At 36.9% G+C, this 24,111-nt stretch overlaps 1 protein-coding gene across 5 annotated transcripts in view; it reads right to left on the bottom strand.

The window, feature by feature from the left end:
- RBM41 (RNA binding motif protein 41) overlaps positions 1-24,111 on the bottom strand; it is a 75,616-nt gene that overhangs the window by 29,733 nt on the left and 21,772 nt on the right. For all 5 annotated transcript variants that reach the window (XM_070292160.1, XM_070292164.1, XM_070292161.1 and 2 more), the window contains one exon: positions 4,577-4,980. In XM_070292160.1, the coding sequence (XP_070148261.1) occupies positions 4,577-4,980 (404 nt within the window). The remainder of the gene's footprint in view (positions 1-4,576; positions 4,981-24,111) is intronic.

Raw genomic sequence — 24,111 nt, 5'->3', positions numbered from 1 at the left:
AGCAACTTCACTTTCACTTTTCACTTTCATGCATTGGAGAAGGAAATGGCAACCCACTCCAGTGTTCTTGCCTGGAGAATCCCAGGGATGGGGGAGCCTGGTGGGCTGCCGTCTATGGGTTCGCACAGAGTCAGACACGACTGAAGTGGCTTAGCAGCAGCAGCAAGCTACTAACTCAAGCTTTCCTTGCCTGTATCCAGTTTGCTGATAAGCCTATCAAAGGCATTGTTTTGTGTGTGTGTGTGTGTGTGTGTGTGTGTGTGTGTGTGTGTGTGTGTGTGTGTGTGTTTTGGCCATGCCACATGGTTTACAGAATCTCGGTTCCCTGACCAGGGATTGAACCTGGCAATGAAATCCCAGAATCCTAACCACTAGGCCACAGGGAACTCCCAAAGGCATCATTTCTGTTACACTGTTTTTGATTTCTTACATTTCTTTCTAGAGTTTCTATCTGTCTGCTTATATTATCCATTTGTTCTTGCATGTTGTAAACTATTTCTAGCAGACTCATTAGCATATTAGTTATAGCTATTTTTTAAAAACCTGTGTCATATCTGAGCTTGGTTCTGATGTTGGTTTTATCTCTTGAGACTGTGATTTATCTTTTGGTAAGCCGTATCATTTTTTTGTTGTTGTTGAAAGCAAAAAATCATTTCTTTTTTGTTACATTATATGTAACACAGTAGAAACTGAGATAAACAGGCCCTTCATGTGAGGTTTTATGTTAATCTGGCTAGAAGTTGGGCTATGTTTAATGTTTGCTTTAACTGTAGGTGTCAGAGGTTTTTCAGTTTCCTCTAATATCCTTGATTATCTCCCTTGTTTTCTTTGAGTTTCCCTAAAAACATTTTAGAGTTTGAGCCTTGCAGGTTCTTCAGCTATAATTCATAGTTATCATACTGAAGACCTGTTGATGTGGTAGTAAGGTGCATGGTATGGGAAAACATTCTGCATCTTATAATTAAGTCTCAGGCATTTACTGTGCCCATGTATCCAGCCTGTAACCTTCACAAATATTTCATAGCTTTTATTCTCTTTCTTGTAGATGACACAGTAAGACTAGAGGGGCCTGGAGTTCAGTAACTTCCTTTCTCCCACACTAGAGAAGGCTTTGGTTAAGTTGTTTTACTTTCTGGATAGCTCTTTGTTAGGTAGACGCTCTGGATGTATTTCAAGTTGATTCCTTTTCCTATCAACATGCCAGAAACAGAAGACTTATTCTTGGCTCTTTACATTGAGAACCCAGTGGGGTTCCTGTAGGTAAAAGTCATGAAAATGTGGGGGCCCCCTTAGACTGTGGCCCCCAGAAGTTTATTACTCAAACACTAATCTATACTCTGTTTCCTGCAATTTGTCAAAGTTACCACTTAAGTGTTCCTACCAATTTATGGCTCAGTGCTTTCTGCTTCTGATAAGCAGATCTGGGAAGTGATTCTTTGTAATTGCCTGTCTCTCCAGATTTCATGGTTGCAGTTTGCTCTCTGACTTCAAATCTCTGATGAATCCAAGAAAAGTCATTGATTTTTCAGTCTGTTCAGCTGTTCTTCCTGCTGTAAGACAGCAGTGATGACTTCTAAGCAGTTTACATGTTGGCACTGAAACCCAAAGTCTCAAACAAAACATTTTTCATTCAACATTGTTTCATCCATGTTGATACCTGTAGTTCTGTTTCATTCATTGTTTCTTCCATATCATATTCTATTTTATGAATTCACCATGCTTTATCCATTCTCTTGCTTATGAACATGCATGTTGTTCACAATCAATGCTACTATGAGCATCCTTATAACATCTCCTAATGTGCATGTGTAAAAGTTTCCCTAGGATAGATACCAAGAAGTGGGATTACTGACCTACAGTGTTGAGCATCTTTCATTTTACTGAGTATTGCCACAATGTTCTTCAAAGTGGTTATACTCATTTATATTCACCCAGCAGTATATTAAAGAATTCTTACTGTTCCATACATTCACCAGTACTTGGCATTGTCAGGCCTTTAAATGTATGCCAAATATAAAAAAAGTATTAAATGATATTATATAGTATCTCATTGTAGTTTTACTTTGCATTTCTCTGATTATTAAGGTTGACTTTATATGTTAACTGGTCATTTGTGTTTTCTCCCCTTTGAACTGCCTGTTCATATCTTCTGGTCATTTTTATTGGATTGCTTGTCTCTTTCTTACTGATTTATAGAGAAAGATTTCCTTCAAAGAGCTCAAAAAGCACAAACCATCAAAAAAATACTGATGATTTAATTACGTCAAAATGAAAGACTTCTGCTTAACAAAAGATATCAGAAACAATGTTAAAAATACAAGCTACTCACCTGGTGCAGCAAAGGTTTGTATCTAGAATTCTAAAATAAAATCTATAGGTAATACTAAAACCTAAATAATCAAAATCTATAAATAATATTAAAAATTAAATAAATAATGGGAAAGAAACAGAACAGGCAATTCACAGACGGTTCCTGAAAGGCTAATGAATGTATGAATACATGCAAAACTTCATTGGAAATCAGGAACATTGAAATTAAAACCACAAGATACCTTTCGAATATATCAGACTGGCCAAAATAAAAAGTCAAATATTTTAAAGTCTTAGCAAAGATATGAAAGAGATTTCTTAAAGTCTGCTCATGGAGGTGAAAATATATGTATCCTATATTACCGTGATTCCACTCCTAGATATATAACCTAGAACAGTGATTCTTAAAACGTCACTCAGTCCAGCAGCATCATCAGTATCTCCTGGGAACTTGGAAATGCAAATTCTCAGGTCCTACTCCAGATGTACAGAACAAAAAATTCTAGGGGCAGAACCCAGCAATCTGTGTTTTAACAAGCCTTCCAGAGGATTCTGGTACATGCTAATGTTTGAGAATCACTGCAATAGAGCAATGTTTTTCTGGCCCTTTTGACTGAGATCTATAGGAAGAAATGCATTTTATATTCTGGCCCACACACATATCACACACAAAAGCACAATAAACAAAAGCTTCAAAAAACAATAAATCCTTACTACTCTATGCACTTTGATATTTTCTATTTCTTTAAAAAATTGCTGCTTGTGACCTACTAATAGTAATCTAAAGTTTGTAAAACTGTCCTAGAGAAACTCCTGTACATGTGCAACAGGAGATGTGTACAATAGTATTTGTTGCAGAACTGTCTCTAATGGAAAAAAAAGAAAAGAAAAAATCTTCAGGAGAATGGACAAATAAATTATAGTATCTTTCTACAATGGAATACTATACAGTTCCTTACATCTTTAGAAATAAATTTTAAAAACATGTATATTGAGTCAAAAAGCAAGTTGTAGAAGGATAGTTTAAAAATAAATAAAATTACATGTTGTTTATGAATATACAGATTTACTATAGTAAAAGTATAAAACATGCGTGGGAATGATAAATGGCAAACACAGGATAGTGGTTACCACTGGAAAAGAGAAAGGGGAATGGGAGTGGTGAGGGATACATGAAGGTTTCCAGGTGTCTCTGTAAGGCCTTATTTTTAAAAATCAACCAAATATGGAAATTGTTAAGAATTGATAGGGAATTCCCAGGTAATCCAGTGGTTAGGGTTCCGCACTCTCACTGCCAAGGGCCTGGGTTCAATCCTGGTCAGAGAACTAAGATCCCACAAGTCGTGTGGCGCGGCCAAGGGAAAAAAAAAAAAGGCAAGAATTGGTAAAGAGAGTTGGTTAGGTACAAAGGTTCTTGCTATATTATTCTCTGTAACTTTTCATAATTAATAATTTTCATAATAAAAAATAAATAAAAATCCAGCTACCCTTGAACATCAAGAATATATTAGAAATGTAATCACTCAAAGGAAACTGCTTAATAATCCTCGACAACACCTTTTTAAAAATTTAGGGACAGCCAGAAGCTAACATTATTCTTCTGTTTTTTTTTTTAAATTGAACACAAGTATATGCTCCAGGGGCTTGTGTTGCTTTTTTGAGTGACATGATAATGAAATTTTCAATTCTGGATGTAACACATACTATGAATGTGACATAATGATCTGATCAACCAAATGAGGATTATTTACAACTTTTCTTAGATATTTGCCAATTCCTCAAGGCTTAGAGGCCCTGTGCTTTCACTTTGCTGCTAAGCTACCAGCAATTTAAGTCATATGTCATATGAAAGCCAGGTGGAGCATTCTGAAGAGAAAACTCATGTGGTACAGCAAACCCTACTCACAACCAGGCACATGGCTACTAGATATGGTGGGCCTATGAGTTTTTCTTTAGTTGAGGGTTTCTAGTGGGCATGGACTAGAGTCTGATCAAGATTTCTTTAAAATTCTTGTTTTTTAAATAAAATTCTAAGGATAGCTTACGACGTTAGAAAACCACAATGAACATCATAGGAAATATGCTACTTATATAGTCAGAGCTACTTATATAGCAGAGAATTAATAGCAAAGGTCAAAGAAAAACACAATCACTGTGCCTATGTCATGATTCTTTGGTATAATCAAAGCTAATACAAAAGTATTACTTTAAGTAGAGATTAATAAAAATGAAAACAACCCATTTTTTTTCTTGGTTTGGCCTATACCTTGTTTGGCTCCCCTGGATTATATGAAGAAAACATAGGAATTTTTCGGATCTCTTCCTCTGACAAACGATTTCTCTGGATCTCATCTTCTGGGACAAATTCTATTGGCTGCGTCAGCTTCTTAGGCCCAGTCCAACACTGCTCAGGTGAATTATCAATAACTTTTGCCACATGGAGACTGGGACCTTTACCCTGTGCTGCCTGTTTTCCCTTGTCCTGGAGTAATGACGGGTTCTCAGCTGTGCCACTATCTCCCACTGATGTAGCTGAGACCAGTGAGTGGGAAGCAAAGGGTTCACCTCTCATTAGTTGGAACTCTTCAAGACGCTTTTTCATTATCATCTCTTGGTAAAAACTTTCCAGCTTGTTCATGGGATCACCTTTGTTCTTCTTTTGGGGTTCATCTGGATCAAGACAAAGAGATACGGAAGTTCTACAAAGCCTACCAAAACAACCTTTGACAAATTAATAAAAATTAAATCTTGAATCTCAGATAATGAAACTCTGCTGGGGCAGGTATTTACAACCTGTGAAAATGACAATAATATATAGCTATATTATTACAGTGCATTTTGGGCAAGCCTGGGACTATGGTGAGGCAAGTGAGGCATCTGGGGTCCAAAATTTGAGGTGCTCACTCTCAGGGTCATGCAAGTACATGCATCTAATTGATAAAGGCATTTGAAAAAAATGTAACTAGTATAGCATTATCATACTTCACAAAATTAATAATAATTCCTTACCATTATCTACTACTGAATTCATATTCAAATAGCCCTGATTTTCTCAAAGATGTCTTTTTACACTTGGTTCAAGATCTAAACCAGACATTGGCTGTTATGTCTTTAAAGCCTCATTAACACACACACACACACACATACACACACACACACACACACACACACAGAGCTTTCCTTCCTTCTCAGCCCTCAAATCTTTTTTCCCCCAATCCCACTTATTCTTTAGAGAAGCCACATCATTTGTTCAAAACAAATGAATTTAATTGGTTGTTCCTCATGCTATTATTTAATTTGTTCCTCAATCCCCTCCATTTCTTACAAACTGGTAGTCAAATCTAGAGCTATGCTACCATGTGGCCACTAGCCACATGAGTCTATTTAAATTAATTTTTTAAATGTTAGTTCCTCTGTTAAACTACGAATATCAAATGTTCAACAAGCACATGTGGCTACTAGATATCATTCTGGGCAGAATAAAGACCATTTACATTATTGTAAAAAGTTTTCTGGGATATTGTTGGTCTAGATTTGAGTTCAATATTTTTAGGCAAGAATCCTCCATATACTATATAGATGTGTATTTCCTATTACACTATATCGTTAGGCACATAATGTTCAGTGGTCCCATTTCTAGTGATGTTAAAATTGATCAGTAGATTCAGGTGCTTTTGGTCTGATCCTTTCATTATGAAGTTTTCCCATTTGCTTTTTAACTAAGAGGTTTGCATCCATTGATGACCATTGCTTAAATACATTAATTTATTAAGAGTTGTAAAGTGGGGCTCCCCTAATTCTATTATTTATTTTGTACTTATTATTTCTATTATTTCTTCTGTATTAATTATTTGGAACCCTATAATGGACTTATCATCATCTATTTGGCTTTGCTACATAAGTTCATATAGGAAAAGTAGGGAAATGCTTGATTTGTTTCCCATTATTTTTCAACTATAAGAGTTTAATGAGTTGGTACTTTAAAGTAGTCCAATGGTGACCAATGATTATGTTTTTAGTATAATTGTGAGACATGTATTTTCATATATTTGATGTGTTTCGATTAAATGTAGTCATTCTTTTTAGTGATCAAGTTATTCCACTTAGGATCAGTGCATGCATGCAAAGTTGCTTTAGTTGTGTCCAACTCTTTACAGCCCTATGGAATGTAGCCTGCCAGGCTCCTCTGTCCATGGGGATTCTCCAGGCAAGAATACTGGAGTGGGTTGCCATGCCCTCCTCCAGGAAATCTTCCCCACCCAGGGATTGAACCCATGTCTCCTGAGGATCTTGCATTACAGGCAGATTCTTTATTGCTGAACTACTGGGGAAGCCCTAGGATCAGTGAAAGTCCCTTAAAATTGGCTCCTGTACTGCTTTCTAGCTTTCTGGCATAGCAAGATACCTTAAGTTCATCTTACCTATTTCCTGACTCAAAATTGAAATATTTCTCTAAGGACCACTGGCTCCTGTTAATGTGAAATAGTATTTAGAAACAACAATATGTTGCTAAATCTGTTCATAAATGTTGAGTTGTTGTTGCTTCTAGGCCTTTTTCAGTGGACAAGGTAGGAAAATTTTTATGAAAGATAAACCATAAATTTATACTAGTATTTCTTTTTTTTTTCTTTTTTTTTTTCTTTTAAATTAATCAATTTATTTACTTGCTGCATTGGGTCTTATTTGAGGCATGCAGGATCTTTCAGTTGAGGTATGTGGGATCTAGTTCCCTGACCAGGGATTGAACCCAGGACCCCTGCATTGGAAGCATGGAGTCTTAGCCAAAGGACTACCAGGGAAGTTGGTGGAGGTCACTTTGCCATGCCAAGTTGCTTCATTCATGTCTGACTCTTTGCAATGCTATGGACTGCAGCCCGCCAGACTCCTCTGTCCATGGGATTCTCCAGATGAGAACAATGGAGTAGGTTGCCATGCCCTTCTCCAGGGGATCTTCCTGACTCAGGAATCGAACCTGTGTCTCTTACCTCCTACATTAGCAGGAGGGTTCTTTACCACTACTGCCATCTTTTGCCAGCCCCTCTTTTTATAGCCGGGATCCTGGAGGCCCAAAAAGGGTATTGAGCTGCCCTGGGTCACACAGCAGATAGGCAGGCAGAAAAAGGCCAGTTCTTGCCTTTTAGGCGCCTCTAGTTTGTGGCCCCCTGTATACTAGTATTTCTACTTCAAATTAAGATTATAAGATTATTACTCAAGTCCATGATTTTTGACTTGTATCTCTCTCACATGTGCTTAGGATACTGGCTCCTAATGATATTAACAAAATTATTTATTAGCTATTTCCTACAACATATAGAATTTTAAAATGTCAATAACAATACTAATATGATTATCAACAATAAAACTACTGAATATAGTTTTAAAATTCTTTGCAGTTACTTTTTTCCTTAAATTATATCTCATTAGGAATATGCAAATATTCTTTTAAATCATTTTCTCTGTATGGTTATGATACCAACTTTATTCATAGTTAGGCTAATTTGCTTCAGGCTGTTTATAAATTTTAGGGATTTAGTTTTTCCCTTTTGATTAATTTTTAAAATTATGCAAAACATTTACATGGGTCTAAAATGAAAATGAGGGCTTCCCTCATAGCTCAGTTGGTAAAGAATCTGCCTGTAATGCAGGGGACCCCAGTTTGATTCTTGGGTTGGGAAGAACTGCTGGAGAAGGGATAGGCTACCCACTCTAGTATTCTTTGGCTTGCCTTGTGGCTTAGGTGGTAAAGAATTCACCTGCAATGCGGGAGACCTGGGTTCAGTCCCTGGGTTGGGAAGATCCCCTGGAGAAGGCAAAGGCTACCCACTCCAGTATTCTGGCCTGGAGAATTCCATGGGGTCACAAAGAGTCAGACATGACTAAGCAACTTTCACTTTCACTTTCACTTCACTAAAATGAAAACTTTATTATACAGTACCTTCAAAGAAGTCTCGCTTTCCATCTCTGTAAACTTCATCCCACTCCTTTCCTTCTCCATAAATAATAATTTTACTAGTTTTGGCTTTATGGTTCCATTGTTATTTTTTTGAAATATAAGTAAATAGGCACAAACACATAACACATGCACACACACACGTGTGTGTATTTATGTTTTTGTTTAGTTGGTCAGTCATGTCCAACTCTTGCAACCCACGGACTGTAGCCCACCAGGCTTCTCTGTCCACGGGATTTCCCAAGTAAGAATACTGGAGTAGGTTGATATATATAATTCAGTATATTCCCTTCTCCTATATAAAAGGTAACTTACTATAAACACTGTTCTACAACTTACTTCTTTGCACTTAACAATATATCTTGGTAATAATTCCATGTTAATGTATAGAGCTCTTCCCTTTCCTTCTTATAGCTGCATAGTACTTCACTGTGTGGATGTACAAGAGTTTATTCAACTACTCCCCTACTGATGCACGCTGGTGTTGTTTCCAGTCTTTACTGCTACTGTGAATAATGCCCTGACAAACAGCCTGTGCATACAGGATTTTGTATTTTCTCAGTATGTCTTTAAAATTGATTCTAAGAACCGGCACTGCTGAGATAAAGGGTAAATGTATAACAAATTTCTCTCTATGTATTTCTAAATTTCACTCTGTAAGAACTGTATTATTCTGTATTTCCACCAGCAAGGTATAAGAATACTTATGAAAGGATTTCTTAAGACCTAAAAAGCAGTAACTATTAAGGAATATATTGACAAATTCAACTACATTAAAATTAAAAGTTTCTGTTCATCAAAAATATCCTAAAGAAAAAACTCACAGAATGAGGAAAGATATTTGTTGTACAAATAATTGATAAAGAAGAGAATCACTAGGAAAATGGGCAAAAGACAGAAAAAGGTGCCTTGCAAAAGAGGAAATACATTTGCTAATAAATACAAGGAACATGCTCAATATCAGAATTCAGGGAAATACTAATTAAGAAGGGAATATCATATTGGCAAAAAATAAAAAAGAATACTAATATCACAGGTCAGTGAAGTTGTGGAGCAAATACATTGCTGGTAGGAATGTGCAAATCACTATAACATTATCTACTGACACTGAATATGCTCATAATATGATCCATCAATTCCACTTCTACAAATATCTCCTAGAAGAATTTGAGCATAGTGCAACAAGGTACAATAATAAGAATATTTAGATCAGTACTATTTATAATAGCCTGAAATGAGTAAAAATATAAATGTCCATCTAAGAAGAATCAATTATAAAACTGTAGCAAGTTTATATAATAAAATCCTATATTACAACAAAAGTCAGCAAATTTTGGCTCAATATCAGAATTCAGGGAAATACTAATTAAGAAGGGAATACCATATTGGCAAAAAATAAAAAAGAATACTAATACCACATGTCAGTGGCAATTTTACAGATTGCAGATTACAGAATCAGTGCAACAGAAAACAGGAGAAAAATCAGTGAAACCAAAAGCTGGTTCTTTGTAAAGATTAACAAAATGGCAAATTCTTAGCTAGACAAACCAAGAAAATAAGGAAGACAAAAATGACTAAAGTCAAGAATTAAAAGGGAGGCATCATTACTGATCCTATACCAATAGAAACAATTAAAAGGGAAAATTATATATAACTTTAGGCCAACAAATGAGAAAGCTTAGATGAGTGAACAAATTCCTAGGAAGATATGAATTACCAAAGCAGTCTTAAGAAGAAAAAGAATAGCTGAAAACCTTATAATAAGAGAGCTTGAATTAGTGGTCAACAAACTGCTCACAAAGAAAAGTCCAGATTCAGATGGTTTCACTGGTGAATTCTACCAAATATTTAAGAAATAACATCAATCCTGTACATTTTCAGAAAATAAAGGAGGAGGTAATATTTTCCAACTTATCTATTATGTCATTAGTACACTGAAACCAAAATTTAAAAAGATACCACAAGCAAAGAAAAATCATAGGCCAATATCTCTCATGAAAATAGACGAAAAATCCTCAATAAAATATTAGCAAGCCTAATCCAGCAACATATAAAAATGATTATAATGATATACTTGTAAGTGGGTTTATCCCAGGAATGAAAGATTGTTTTTACATATAAAGAGCAGTTAATAAAACATCATATTAACAGACTAAAACTTTAAACCACATACTCACTACAGTAAGTGCAGAAAAAGCAGTAAACGAAATCTAACACACATTCATGATTTTTAAAAAACTCTCAAATAACTAGGAATAGAAGGGAACCTCTTCAACTTGCATGGGGTAGGCACCAAAGATATCTGCACCCTGCACCCTGGGATCTTTGAAAATGTCTCATGGTAAAAGGGACTCTGCAGATGTGATTGTCACTGATTGTGGAGGTGGGCCCTAAATTATAAGGGTCCTTACAAGAAGGAGGAAGAAGGGTCAGAAACAGTAGGAGATGTAGGATGGAAGTAGAGGTAAGAGTAATGTGAGGAAGGGGCCATGAACCAAGAAATGCAGGTGGATTCCAGAAGCTGAAAAAGGCTCCCCTAGAGAACCCCAGCAGGAATACAGCCCTGTGAACATCTTGACTTTAGGACCTGACCTCTACAACTGTAAGAGAAAAATTCTGTGTTGCTTTAAGCTGTTAAATTTATGGTAATTAGTTACAGCATCCATAAGAAAGTAATATATTTCTAAAGGCATGCATAAAAAATCTAGAGGTAAGATCATAGTTAATGGTTAAAAACTGAATGTTTTCCCCCTAAGACTGGGAACAAGGCAAGGATGTCTGCTCTCACTATTACTGAAATAAATTATAGAAAATCAAAATAAGGGAAGATACCTTCCATATTCATGGATTAGAATATTCAATATTATTAAAATGGAAATTCCCCAAAATTGAATTACAGATTCAGTACAGTCCTTATAAAAATTCCAGCAGGCCTTTTTTTTTTTTTGTAGAAAAATTGACAAGCTCCTTCTAAATTTACATGGAAATATAAAGGACCTAGAATAACCAAAGCAATTTTGAGAAAGAGAAACAAAATTGGAGGAATTATACTATCTGATTTTGAAACTACTATAAGGGTAAGGAGGTTCAGAGTGTAAGGACAGGCATATATATTGGCATATACATCAAGGAAACCAAACTGAGTGTCCAGAAATAAACACTTATATTTTTGATCAACTGATTTTTCTACAAAAAAATCTTCCTTGGTGTCTCAGTCAGTAAATAATCTGCTTGCACTGCAGGAGACCCAGGTTCAATCCCTGGGTCAGGAAGGTACCCTGGAGAAGGAAATAGCAACCCACTCCAGTATTCTTGTCTGGGAAATCCCACGGAGAGAGGAGCCTGGTGGCTATAGTCCACGGGGTTGCAAGAGTTGGACATGACTTAGGGACTAAACCACCATCACCATTTTTCTGCAAAAGTGCAGGGACAATTCAATGGGGAAATAATAATCTTTATAATAAACAATGCTGGGACAACTGGATATTCAAACATAAAATATGAACTTCGATCCTTTATCTTAACACAGAAAAATGAACTTAAAATAGATAATAAATATAACTATAAAGGCTAAAACTATAAATATTCTAGAGGAAAACAGGAGAATCTCTTTCTGACCTTGAATTCAGCAAAGATTTCTTAGATACAATACCAAAAGCATAAGTCATAAAAGAACAATAAATTGAACTTTGTTAAAATTTTAAAAATTTGTTCTTCAAAATACATTATTAAGAAAATAAAAAGAAATAGACTAGAAGAAAATATTTGCAAAGCATATATCTTGTAAAAGACTTGCATTCAGAATATACAAAGAACCTTTACCACTCAATACTAAGAAAGCAAACAACCCAATCAAAAACTGGCTAAAAGATTTACAGAAACTATAAAACTCTTAGAGGAAAACTTAGGCAGAAGACTCAATGACACAAATCAAAGCAAGATCCTCTATGACCCACCTCCTAGAGTAATGGAAATAAAAACAAAATAAAAACAATAAAAATAAAAACAATCAAGTGGGACTTGATTAAACTTAAAAGCTTTGGCACAGCAAAGGAAACTATAAGCAAGGTGAAAAGACAACCCTCAGAATGGGAGAAAATAATAGCAAATGAAACAACTGACAAAAGGATTAATTTCTAAAATATATAAGCAGCTCATACAACTCAATGTCAGAAAAACAAACAACCCAGTCAAAAAGGAGGAAAAAGACCTAAACAGACATTTCTCCAAAGAAGACATACAGATGGCTAACACATGAAAAGATGCTCAACATTGCTCATTATTAGAGAAATGCAAATTGAAACTACAATGAGATATCACCTCACACCAGTCAGAATGGCCATCATCAAAAAGTCTACAAACAATAAATGCTGGAAAGGGTGTGGAGAAAAGGGAACCCTTTGCACTGTTGGTGGGAATATAAATCGATACAGCCATTATGGAACACAGTATGGAGAGTCCTTAAAAAACTGGGAATAAAACAACCATATGACCCAGCAATCCCACTCCTAGGCATATACCCTGAGGAAACCAAAATTGAAAAAGACACATGTATCCCATTGTTCACTACAGCACTATCTACAATAGCTAGAACATGGAAGCAACCTAGATATCTATCGACAGATGAATGGATAAAGAAGCTGTGGTACATATACATGAGGGAATACTACTCAGCCATAAAAAGGAACACGTTTGAGTCAGTTCTAATGAGGTGGATGAACCTGGAGCCTATTATACAGAGTGAAGTAAGTCAGAAAGAGAAAGATATATATCATTCTAACACATATATATGTAATCTAGAAAAATGGTACAGAAGAATTTATCTACTGGGCAGCAATGGAAAAACAGACATAGAGAATAGACTTACTGACGTGGGGAGAGGGGAGGAGAGGGTGAGATGTATGGGAAGAGTAACGTGGAAACTTACATTACCATATGTAAAATAGATAGCCAACAGGAATTTGCTGTATGGCTCAGGAAACTCAAACAGGGCTTTGTATCACCCTGGAGGGGTGGGATGGGGAGGGAGATGGGAAGGAGGTTCAAAAGGGAGGGGATATATGTATACCTATGGCTGATTCATATTGAAGTTTGAAAGAAAACAACAAAATTCTATAAAGCAATTATCCTTCAATTAAAACAAATAAATTTATAATTAAAAAAGCAAAAAAAACCAACCTGGGTAAAAGATTTAAATAGACATTTCATCAAAAAAGACATATAAATGGCTCATAAACACATGAAATAGCATCAAGATTATTTATTATAGAAATTAAAAATAAAACTAAAATTAGATACCAGTGCACACCAACAAGAAGAGCTGATTTAAAAATATGCAATAACAATTGTTGGCAAGGATATAGAGACGTAGGAATGCTCATACATCACTGATGAGAAGGTAAAATGATACTTTCACATTGGAAAACCATTTGGCAGTTTCTTAAACATTTGTACATAGAGTTTGACCCAGAAAATATTCACTCAAGAGAAATGAAAACATATCCACACAAAAACTTGCAAATAAATGTTTATAGCATTGTTCACAATAGCCCCAAGGTGGAAACAACTTGGTGTCATCAAGTGGTGAAGGGATAAACAAAAAGTGATATATCTATACAATGGAAAACTATTTAGCAATAAAAAGGAATGAATTAATGATACATGCTACAACATGAGCAAACTTCAAAAATATCATGCCACCTGAAAGAAGCAAAATGTCAAACATCAAATATTGTAAGATTTTATTTATACAAAATATTTAGAAATGATATATTCATAGAGACAAAGATATAGGGTAGACATGGGAATTTATTTACTACAAATCAGTTCAAGGGAATTTTGCAAAGTCAAGGAAAAGTCCTAAAACTGGATGTAGTAATGACTGTACTATTCAATAAACTTAATAAAAAGTACCTAATTGAACACAGTAGGTGAATTTCATCATATGTAAATTGAATACACAGAAGAAACTATATGAAAAAAGGTCTTAATGACCAGGATAACCACAATGGTGTGGTCACTCACCTAGAGGCAGACATCCTGGAATGTGAAGTCAAGTGGGACTTAGGAAGCATTACTACAAAGCTAGTGGAGGTGATGGAATTCCAGCTGAGCTATTTCAAATACTAAAAGATGATGCTGTTAAAGTGCTTCACTCAATACGTCAGCAAATTTGGAAAATTCAGCAATGGTCACAGGACTAGAAAAGGTCAGTTTTCATTCCAATCCCACAGAAGGGCAGTGGCAAAGAATGTTCAAACTACCACACAACTGTGCCCATTTTGCGTGCTAGTAAGGTTATGCTCAAAATCCTTCAAGCTTACTTCACTCTGTATAATAGGCTCCAGTTTCATCCACCTCATTAGAACTGATTCAAATGTATCCCTGTTAATGGCCAAGTAATACTCCATTGAGCCTATTATACAGAGTGAAGTAAGCCAGAAAGTAAAACACCAATACAGTATACTAACACATATATATGGAATTTAGAAAGACGGTAATGATAACCTTCTATGCAAGACAGCAAAAGAGACACAGATGTATAGAACAGTCTTTTGGACTCTGTGGGAGGGAGAGGGAGAGGGTGGGATGATTTGGGAGAATGGCATTGAAACATGTATAATATCATATAAGAAATGAATCGCCAGTCCAGGTTCGATGCAGGATACAGGATGCTTGGGGCTGGTGTACTGGGATGACCCAGAGGGATGGTACAGGGAGGGAGTTGGGAGGGGGGTTCAGGATGGGGAACACGTGTACACCCATGGCGGATTCATGTTGATGTATGGCAAAACCAATACAATATTGTAAACTAAAAAAAAAAAAAGAATCCTTCAAGCTAGGTTTCAGTAGTACATGAACTGAGAACTTCCAGATGTACAAGCTGGGTTTCAAAAAGGCAGAGGAACCAGAGATCAAACTGCCAACATTCGCTGGATCATAGAGAAAACAAGGAAATTCCAGAAAAACATCTACCTCTGTTTTGTTGACTACGCTAAAGCCTTTGACTGTGTGCATCATAACAAACTGTGGAAAACTCTTAAAGAGATGGGAATACCAGACTACCTTACCTGCCTTATACCTCTTTATGGGGGGTGTAAGGGCCTCTTGATGAGAATGAAAGAGGAGAGTGAAAAAGTTGACTTAAAACTCAACATTCAAAAAACTAAGATCATGGCATCAGCTCTCATCATTTCATGGCAAATAGAAAGGGAAAAAGTGGAAACAGTGACAGATTTTATTTTCCTGGGGTCCAAAATCACTGAGGATGGTGACTGAAGTCATGAAATGAAAAAAAATGCTTCCTTGGAAGGAAAGTTATGACAAACCTAGACATCATATATTAAAAAGCGGAGACATCATTTTGCTGACAAAGGTCTGTCTAGTCAAAGCTATGGTTTTCCCAGTAGTCATGTAGAGATGTGATAGCTGGACCATAAAGAAGACCGAGCACTGAAGAATTAATGCTTTCAAATCGTGGTGCTAGAGAAGACTCCTGAGAGTCCCTTGGACTGCAAAGAGGTCAAACCAGTCCATCCTAAAGGAAATCAACCCTGGATATTCATTGGAAGGACTGAGGCTAAAGCTGAACCTCCAATACTTTGGCCACCTGATGAATAGAGGAGACTGTTTGGAAAAGACTCTGATGCTGGAAAGATTGAAGGCAAAAGAAGAGGGAGGCAGAGGATGAGATGATTGGATGGCATCATCGAATCAATGGACATGAGTTTGAGCAAACTCCAGGAAATAGTGAAGGACAGGGAAACCTGGCGTGCTGCAGCCCATGGGGTCCCAAAGAGTTGAGATCACAATTCAGCGATTAAACAACAACAAAAGCTGCTTTAAAATTAAGAAAAACTAATCAGTTTCATAAAATGTTATAAGAAACAGAATAAAGAAAATATACTGAAAAATTAAAGAACAATTGAATGGATGAAAAGATATATCATATTTACATTCCAAGATTTGAAGATACATATTATAAATATCAAAATCACATCAGAGAGAGTATATGTTTGTAAATGTGTGCATGTGCGCGCACGTGTGTGTGTGTGTGCGCGTGTAACTTGATGAGCTGATTCTAACATTTCCATGGAAAAGCAAAGTGTCAAAAGTAGATAAAACTTTTTTGAAGAACAAGGTAGAAGAAATTGTCCTTCTGCTATACAAGGTATCAAGACATAAAAAAGCTAAACTTATGATACTGATTCTGTAAAATTTAAAAAGATCAAAGGAACCCAGAAGAACACCCAGGCATATATGAATACCTGACATATAACAGAGCTAGAAATACTATAACAGTGCAGGGACAATATTTTCAATGTATGGTGTTGGGATAGAGGGTTATCTATATGAAAAAAAGAAAGAAACTGGAATCCTTATTTCATACTATAAATATTAATTAATCAATTTAATGACTTAAATGTGAAAAGAAAAAATCATAAAGCTTTTAGAATAAAGGACAGTATCTTCCTGAGTTTATGTAGGGAAGGATTGATTAATCAAAATACAAAAGCACTAAGGAGAAATGAGAAATTAATAAATTATATTACATAAAAATGAAGAACTTTTGATTCATCAAAAGATACCATAAAGGCAGTGAAATGAAAAGCCAAAGAATGGGAATAGATATAAGTTAACAAAAAGTAAGTATGCAAAATGATAAAGAACTTGTACAAATTTATAAGAAATCCATATAAGATTAGAGATGAAATTTGGAGATGGACTATTCATGACATATAATCACAACACGTTTCTAACATCCTCTTCTCTATAGCAGTACTGAAGTAAGTAGTAATCACTGAGATCTGCTATACACATCCTAGGGCTTTGGGGTTGAACTATTGTTTGTTTGTTTTTATTTTAAATTATTTTTACTTTATTTTGCTTTACAATACTGTATTGGTTTTGCCATACATTGACATGAATCAGCCACGGGTGTACATGAGCTCCCAATCCTGAATCCCCCCTCCCACCTCCCACCCCATATCATCTCTCTGGATCATCCCCGTGCACCAGCCCCAAGCATCCTGTATCCTGTATCGAACATAGACTGGCGATTCGTTTCTTACCTGATAGTATACATGTTTCAATGCCATTCTCCCAAATCATCCCACCCTCTCCCTCTCCCACAGAGTCTAAAAGTCCATTCTATACATCTGTGTCTCTTTTGCTATCTCGCATAGAGGGTTATCATTATCATCTTTCTAAATTTCATATATATGTGTTGGTATACTGTATTGGTGTTTTACTTTCTGGCTTCACTCTGTATAATAGGCTCCAGTTTCATCCACCTCATTAGAACTAATTCAAAAGTATTCTTTTTAATGGCTGAGTAATGCTCCATTGTGTATACGTACCACAGCTTTCTTATCCATTCATCTGCTGATGGACATCTAGGTTGTTTCCATGTCCTGGCTATTATAAACAGTGCTGCAATGAACACTGGGGTACACGTGTCTCTTTCAATTCTGGTTTCCTCGGTGTGTATGCCCAGCAGTGGGATTGCTGGGTCATAAGGCAGTTCTATTCTCAATTTTTTAAGGAATCTCCACACTGTTCTCCATAGTGGCTGTACTAGTTTGCATTCCCACCAATGAACTATTCTTTTGATATATGCTTAGTGACCTCTGAAATAAGACTGCATCTGAATATTTAGTTAGTTTGGGATAAACATGTACACATCACTTTACTTACTTATTTTTGAACTTTTTATTTTGTATTGGAGTATAGCCAATTAACTATGTTGTGAAAGTTTCAGGTGGACAGCAAAGAGACTCAGCCATATATATACATATACATATACACGTATCCATTCTCCCCCAAATTCCCATCCTATCCAGGCTGCCACATAACATTGAGCAGAGTTCCCTGTGCTGCACAGTAAATCCTCACTAGTTATACACATTGCTATATTTAAAATGAATAACCAACAAGGTATAGCACAGGGAACTCTGCTCAATGTTATGTGGCAGCCTGGATAGGATGGGAATTTGGGGGAGAATGGATACATGTATATGTATGGCTGAGTCTCTTTGCTGTCCACCTGAAACTATCACAACATAGTTAATCAGCTATATTCCAATATAAAATTTTAAAAAGTTTTTAAAAAAGAAAAGAGACTGCATCTCAACACAGATACAAACAGATGGAAAGATATTCATGCAGGAAAAAGACATTTCTACATTTCCTAAATGGGCAAAAAAACTAAAGAGCCATTTCACAAAGGAGGCCATCTGAATGGTCAATAAATGTCTGAGAAGGTTTCTGACCTCATTAGATATCAAGAGAATAAAATTAAAATCAGTTGAAACAAACAACATAGACCTAGACTCCTGAAAAATATCAATGTCCTGAAAACCAGACACACAGACAGAAAGTCACTTGCATGCACATACACATACACGCACAGTCAGGGAAACTGTCCTTAAGCAAACTAAATGTAATATGTGATCCCTGACTGCATCCTGGATTTAAAATTGAGAAATCTAATTATAAACTTTTAGATAATATTATTTCAACAGTGCTAAATATCTTAAGAGTGACCATAATACTGTGATAACATAGGAGGATGTGTTCTTAGGAGATACATAACGAAGTATTTAGGAGTAAAACTTAATGTCTCTTATTTTCAAATAGTTAAGCAATAAACAAACCACACATACACCTATACACCATTCTCATGCAGATGAACAGAGATATAAAGCAAATGTGGCAAAATACCAACAGTTGTTAAATGTAGGTGAGGGGTACAGATGTACTATTCCTTCGATTTTTCTCCACATTTAAAATTTTAAAAATAGAAAGCATGGAAAATAACACTTTACTAAAGATTAAGAAAATAAAAAGTAATATAAATGAATGCTAAGTGTTCAGAAAGGGAAAAAGACTATAATAAAATGCAAGCAAATACCTATTAGAGTCTGACAATACCTAGCATGGACAAAGATATGGAGCAATCTGAACCTTCACACATGGTTGGTGGAATTTTAACTTGGGACAATTCCTTCATAAAAGAGTTTACATCTATTAAAGCTGAAGATATGTAAACTCTTCACGCCTTAACTCCACTCTTAGAGCCCCAAAAACTCCTGCATGTGTCCCAAGATACATATACAAGAATGATCACAGTAGCAGCACGGATACTTACATCACCACAAATGGAAACATCCACATGTCCAGAATCTGAGGATGTAATCTTATTTGGAAATAGGGTATTTGCATATATAATTAGGTAAGATGAGGTCATGGTGGATTAGAGTGGGCCCTAAATTCAATGACTTATGTCCTTTTAAGAAGACCATGTGAAGACACAGAAACACAAGCAGAATATCATATGATGATAGGAGCATGGACAGGTGAAACATCTAGAAGCCAAGAACTGTCAGCAACCACTAGAAGCTAGGAGAGAGGTGTCGAGCAGATTCATCCTCACAGCCTCCAGAAGAAGCCAACCTTGCCACCTTTGATTTGAACTAGCCTCCAGAACTGTGAAAGAATAAATTTCTGTTGTTTTAAGCCATCCAGTTTGTGGTATTTTGTTAAAGCAGTCCTGGGAAACTGACACCTAAAACTGTAGAAGTGATTTTGAAATTGGGTAATGGGTAGAGGTTGGAAGAATTTTTGAGGTGATAGTAAAAGCTCGGTTACTTTGAAGGGACCATTGGTAGAAAAATGAATGCTAATTCTAGTTCTGGTGAGTGCTCAGAAGGAAGTAAAGAGGACAGTAAAGAAAACTTCTATCAACTTCTATCATCTTAGAGAACACCAATATCATCATGAACAAAATTTTGTTAGAGATATGAACATTAAAAGTACTGCTGGTAAAGCCTTAGAAGGAAATGATGAACATGCTATTGAACACTGAAAGAAAGGCGATCTTTGTTATAAAGTGGCAGAAACTTGGCTGAATTGAGTTCAGGTGCTGGGTAGAAAGTTTAATTTAAGTGATAAACTTGCATATTTTAGTTCAGTTCAGTTCAGTTGCTCAGTCCTGTCCGAATCTTTGCAACAGCATGAACTGCAGCATGCCAGGCCTCCCTGTCCATCACCAACTCCCGGAGTCCATCCAAACCCATATCCATTGTGTCGGTGATGCAATCCAACCATCTCATCCTCTGTCGTCCCCTTCTCCTCCTGCCCTCAATCTTTCCCAGCATCAGGGTCTTTTCACATGAGTCAGCTCTTCACATCAGGTGGCCAAACTACTGGAGTTTCAGTTTCAACATCAGTCCTACCAATGAACACCCAGGACTGATCTCCTTTAGAATGGACTGATTGGATCTCCTTGCAGTCCAAGGGAATCTCAAGAGTCTTCGCCAACACCACAGTTCAAAAGCATCAACTTTTTGGCAATCAGCTTTCTTTATAGTCCAACTCTCACATCCATACATGACTATTGGGAAAACCATAGCCTTGACTAGACGGACCTTTGTTGGCAAAGTAATGTCTCTGCTTTTTAATATGTTGTCTAGATTGGTCATAACTTTCCTTCCAAAGAGTAAGCGTCTTTTAATTTCATGGCTGCAATCACCATCTGCAGTGATTTTTGGAGCCCAGAAAAATAGTCAGCCACTGTTTCACCATCTATTTGACATGAAGCGATGGGACCAGATGCCATGATCTTAGTTTTCTGAATGTTGAGCTTTAAGACAACTTTTTCACTCTCCTCTTTCACTTTCATCAAGAGGCTCTTTAGTTCTTCTTCACTTTCTGCCATAAGGGTGGTGTCATCTGCATATCTGAGGATATTGATATTTCTCCTGGCAATCTTGATTCAACCTTGTGCTTCCTCCAGCCCAGTATTTCTCATGATGTACTCTGCATAGAAGTTAAATAAGCAGGGTGACAATATACAGCCTTGACGTACTCCTTTTCCTATTTGGAACCAGTCTGTTGTTCCATGTCCAGTTCTAACTGTTGCTTCCTGTCCTGCATACAGGTTTCTCAAGAGGCAGGTCAGGTGGTCTGGTATTCCCATCTTTTTCAGAATTTTCCACAGTTTATCGTGATCCACACAGTCAGAGTCTTTGGCATAGTCAATAAAGCAGAAATAGATGTTTTTTTCTGGAACTCTCTTGCTTTTTTGATGATCCAGCAGATGCTGGCAATTTGATCTCTGGTTCCTCTGCCTTTTCTAAATCCAGCTTGAACATCTGGAAGTTCACAGTTCATGTACTGTTGAAGCCTGTCTTGGAGAATTTTGAGGATTACTTTGCTAGCATGTGAGATGAGTGCAATCATGTGGTAGTTTCAGCATTCTTTGGCATTGCCTTTCTTTGGGATTGGAATGAAAACTGACCTTTTCCAGTCCTGAGGCCACTACTGAGTTTTTCAAATTTGCGGACATATTGCATGCAAAACGTTCACAGTATCATCTTTCAGGATGTGAAATAGTTCAACTGGAATTCCATCACTTCCACTAGTTTTGTTTGTAGTGATGCTTCCAAAGGCCCACTTGACTTTACATTCCAGGATGTCTGGCTCTTGGTGAGTGTGAGTGGTCACACCATCGTGATTATCTGGGTCATGAAGATCTTTTTTGTACAGTTCTTCTGTGTATTCTTGCCACCTCTTCTTAATATCTACTGCATCTCTTACGTCCATATCATTTCTGTCCTTTATTGAGCCTATCTTTGCATGAAATGTTCCCTTGGTATCTCTAATTTTCTTGAAGAGATCCCTAGTCTTTCACATTCTATTGTTTTCCTCTATTTCTTTGCATTGATCGCTGAGGAAAGCTTTCTTATCTCTCCTTGGTATTCTTCGGAACTCTGCATTCAAATGGGTATATCTTTCCTTTTCTCCTTTGCTTTTTGCTTCTCTTCTTTTCACAGCTATTTGTAAGGGCTCATCAGGAAGCCATTTTGCATTTTTGCATTTCTTTTTCTTGGGGATGGTCTTGATCCCTGTCTCCTGTACAATGTCACGAACCTCCGTCCATAGTTCATCAGGCACTCTATCTATCAGATCTAGTCCCTTAAATCTATTTCTCATTTCCACTGTGTAGTCATAAGGGATTTGATTTAGGTCATACCTGAATGGCCTAGTGGTTTTTCCCACTTTCTTCAATTTAAGTCTGAATTTGACAATAAGGAGTTCATGATCTGAGTCACAGTCAGCTCCTTGTCTTGTTTTTGCTGACTGTATAGAGCTTCTCCACTTTTGGCTGCAAAGAATATAATCAAACTGATTTCGGTGTTGACCATCTGGTGATATCCATGTGTAGAGTCTCCTCTTGTGTTGTTGGAAGAGGGTGTTTGCTATGACCAGTGTGTTCTCTTGGCAAATGCCCTGCTTCATTCTGTACTCCAAGGCAAAATTTTCCTGTTACTCCAGGTGTTTCTTGACTTCCTACTTTTGCATTCCAGTCCCCTATAATGAAAAGGACATCTTTTTTGGGGTGTTAGTTCTAAAGTGTCTTGTAAGTCTTCATAGAACTGTTCAACTTCAGCTTCTACAGAGTTACTGGTTGGGGCATAGACTTGGATTACTTGATATTGAATGCTTTGCCTTGGAAATGAACAGAGATCATTCTGTTGTTTTTGAGATTGCACCTAAGTACTGCATTTTGGACTGTTTTGTTGACTATGATGGCCACTCCATTTCTTCTAAGGGATTCCTGCCCACAGTAATAGATATAATGGTCATCTGAGTTAAATTCATCCATTCCAGTCCATCTTAGTTCGCTGATTCCTAGAATGTCGACGTTCCTTCTTGCCATCTCCTGTTTGACCACTTCCAATTTGCCTTGATTCATGGACCTAACATTCCAGGTTCCTATGCAATATTGCTCTTTACAGGATCGAACCTGCTTCTATCACCAGTCACATCCACATCTGGGTGTTGTTTTGCTTTGGCTCCATTCCTTCATTCTTTCTGGAGTTATTTCTCCACTGATCTCCAGTAACATATTGGGCACCTACCGACCTGGGGAGTTCATCTTTCAGTGTCCTATCTTTTTGCCTTTTCATACTGTTCTTGGGGTTCTCAAGGCAAGAATACTGAAGTGATTTACCATTCTCTTCTCTAGTGGACCACATTCTGTCAGACCTCCCCACCATGACCCTTCTGTCTTGGGTGGCCCTACATGGCATGGCTTAGTTTCTTTGAGTTAGACAAGGCTGTGGTCCATGTGATCAGATTGGCTAGTTGTCTGTGATCGTGGTTTCAGTCTGTCTGCCCTCTGATGCCCTCTCTCAGCGCCTACCATCTTACTTGGGTTTCTCTTATCTTGGACGTGGGGTATCTCTTCTATATTTAGCTGAAGAGATTTCCAAGCAAAGTGGGGGAGATGTAGCCTGGTTTCTCACTGATAATTGTAAAATAAGAGAGGAGTGAGTTAAATTGAGTAAGTACCTGTTTAAAAAGAAATTCAGAACTTGATGATTTGGAGAATTCTGAATCAATCTAGATAGCCCTAGAAAAAGGTATGCGGTATGTGGTATGTGGCTAGACAAACTTTAGACAATCTTTCACTGAAGAGATTATGTATGTGACTCCTGGATCCAGTCAACCTTTTCAGCAGAAGCCAGGAACAGACAAGGGGTTATCCAGAAAGGATCTGTCAAGAATCCTCATATGTAATAGTGTGGCTCTCTTGACATACACAAGAAACCAAGAAGGTTTATAAGGATTTTATATGAGCAGAAACAGTGCCAGCCTGACGTAAAAGTGACAGAGAGAAGCTAAAATGAAGGAAGGTAAAATGAAGCCACAAAAGCCAGAGAGGGTGGGGCTGCAGCTGGCCTGGTAGGCTAAGATGATGGAGCTGTCCCAGAGTACCCAGAGAGCAAGGCTACCCCTGGTGACCACAGGACAGGGCCCTGAAGCCAAAACATTACTCTTAGGCC

The sequence above is a fragment of the Ovis canadensis genome, chromosome X (genome assembly GCF_042477335.2).
Source record: "Ovis canadensis isolate MfBH-ARS-UI-01 breed Bighorn chromosome X, ARS-UI_OviCan_v2, whole genome shotgun sequence".
Taxonomy (NCBI): Eukaryota; Metazoa; Chordata; class Mammalia; order Artiodactyla; family Bovidae; genus Ovis; species Ovis canadensis.
Note: the sequence above shows the minus strand (reverse complement) of the source record. Positions and strands in the feature narration are given on the sequence as shown.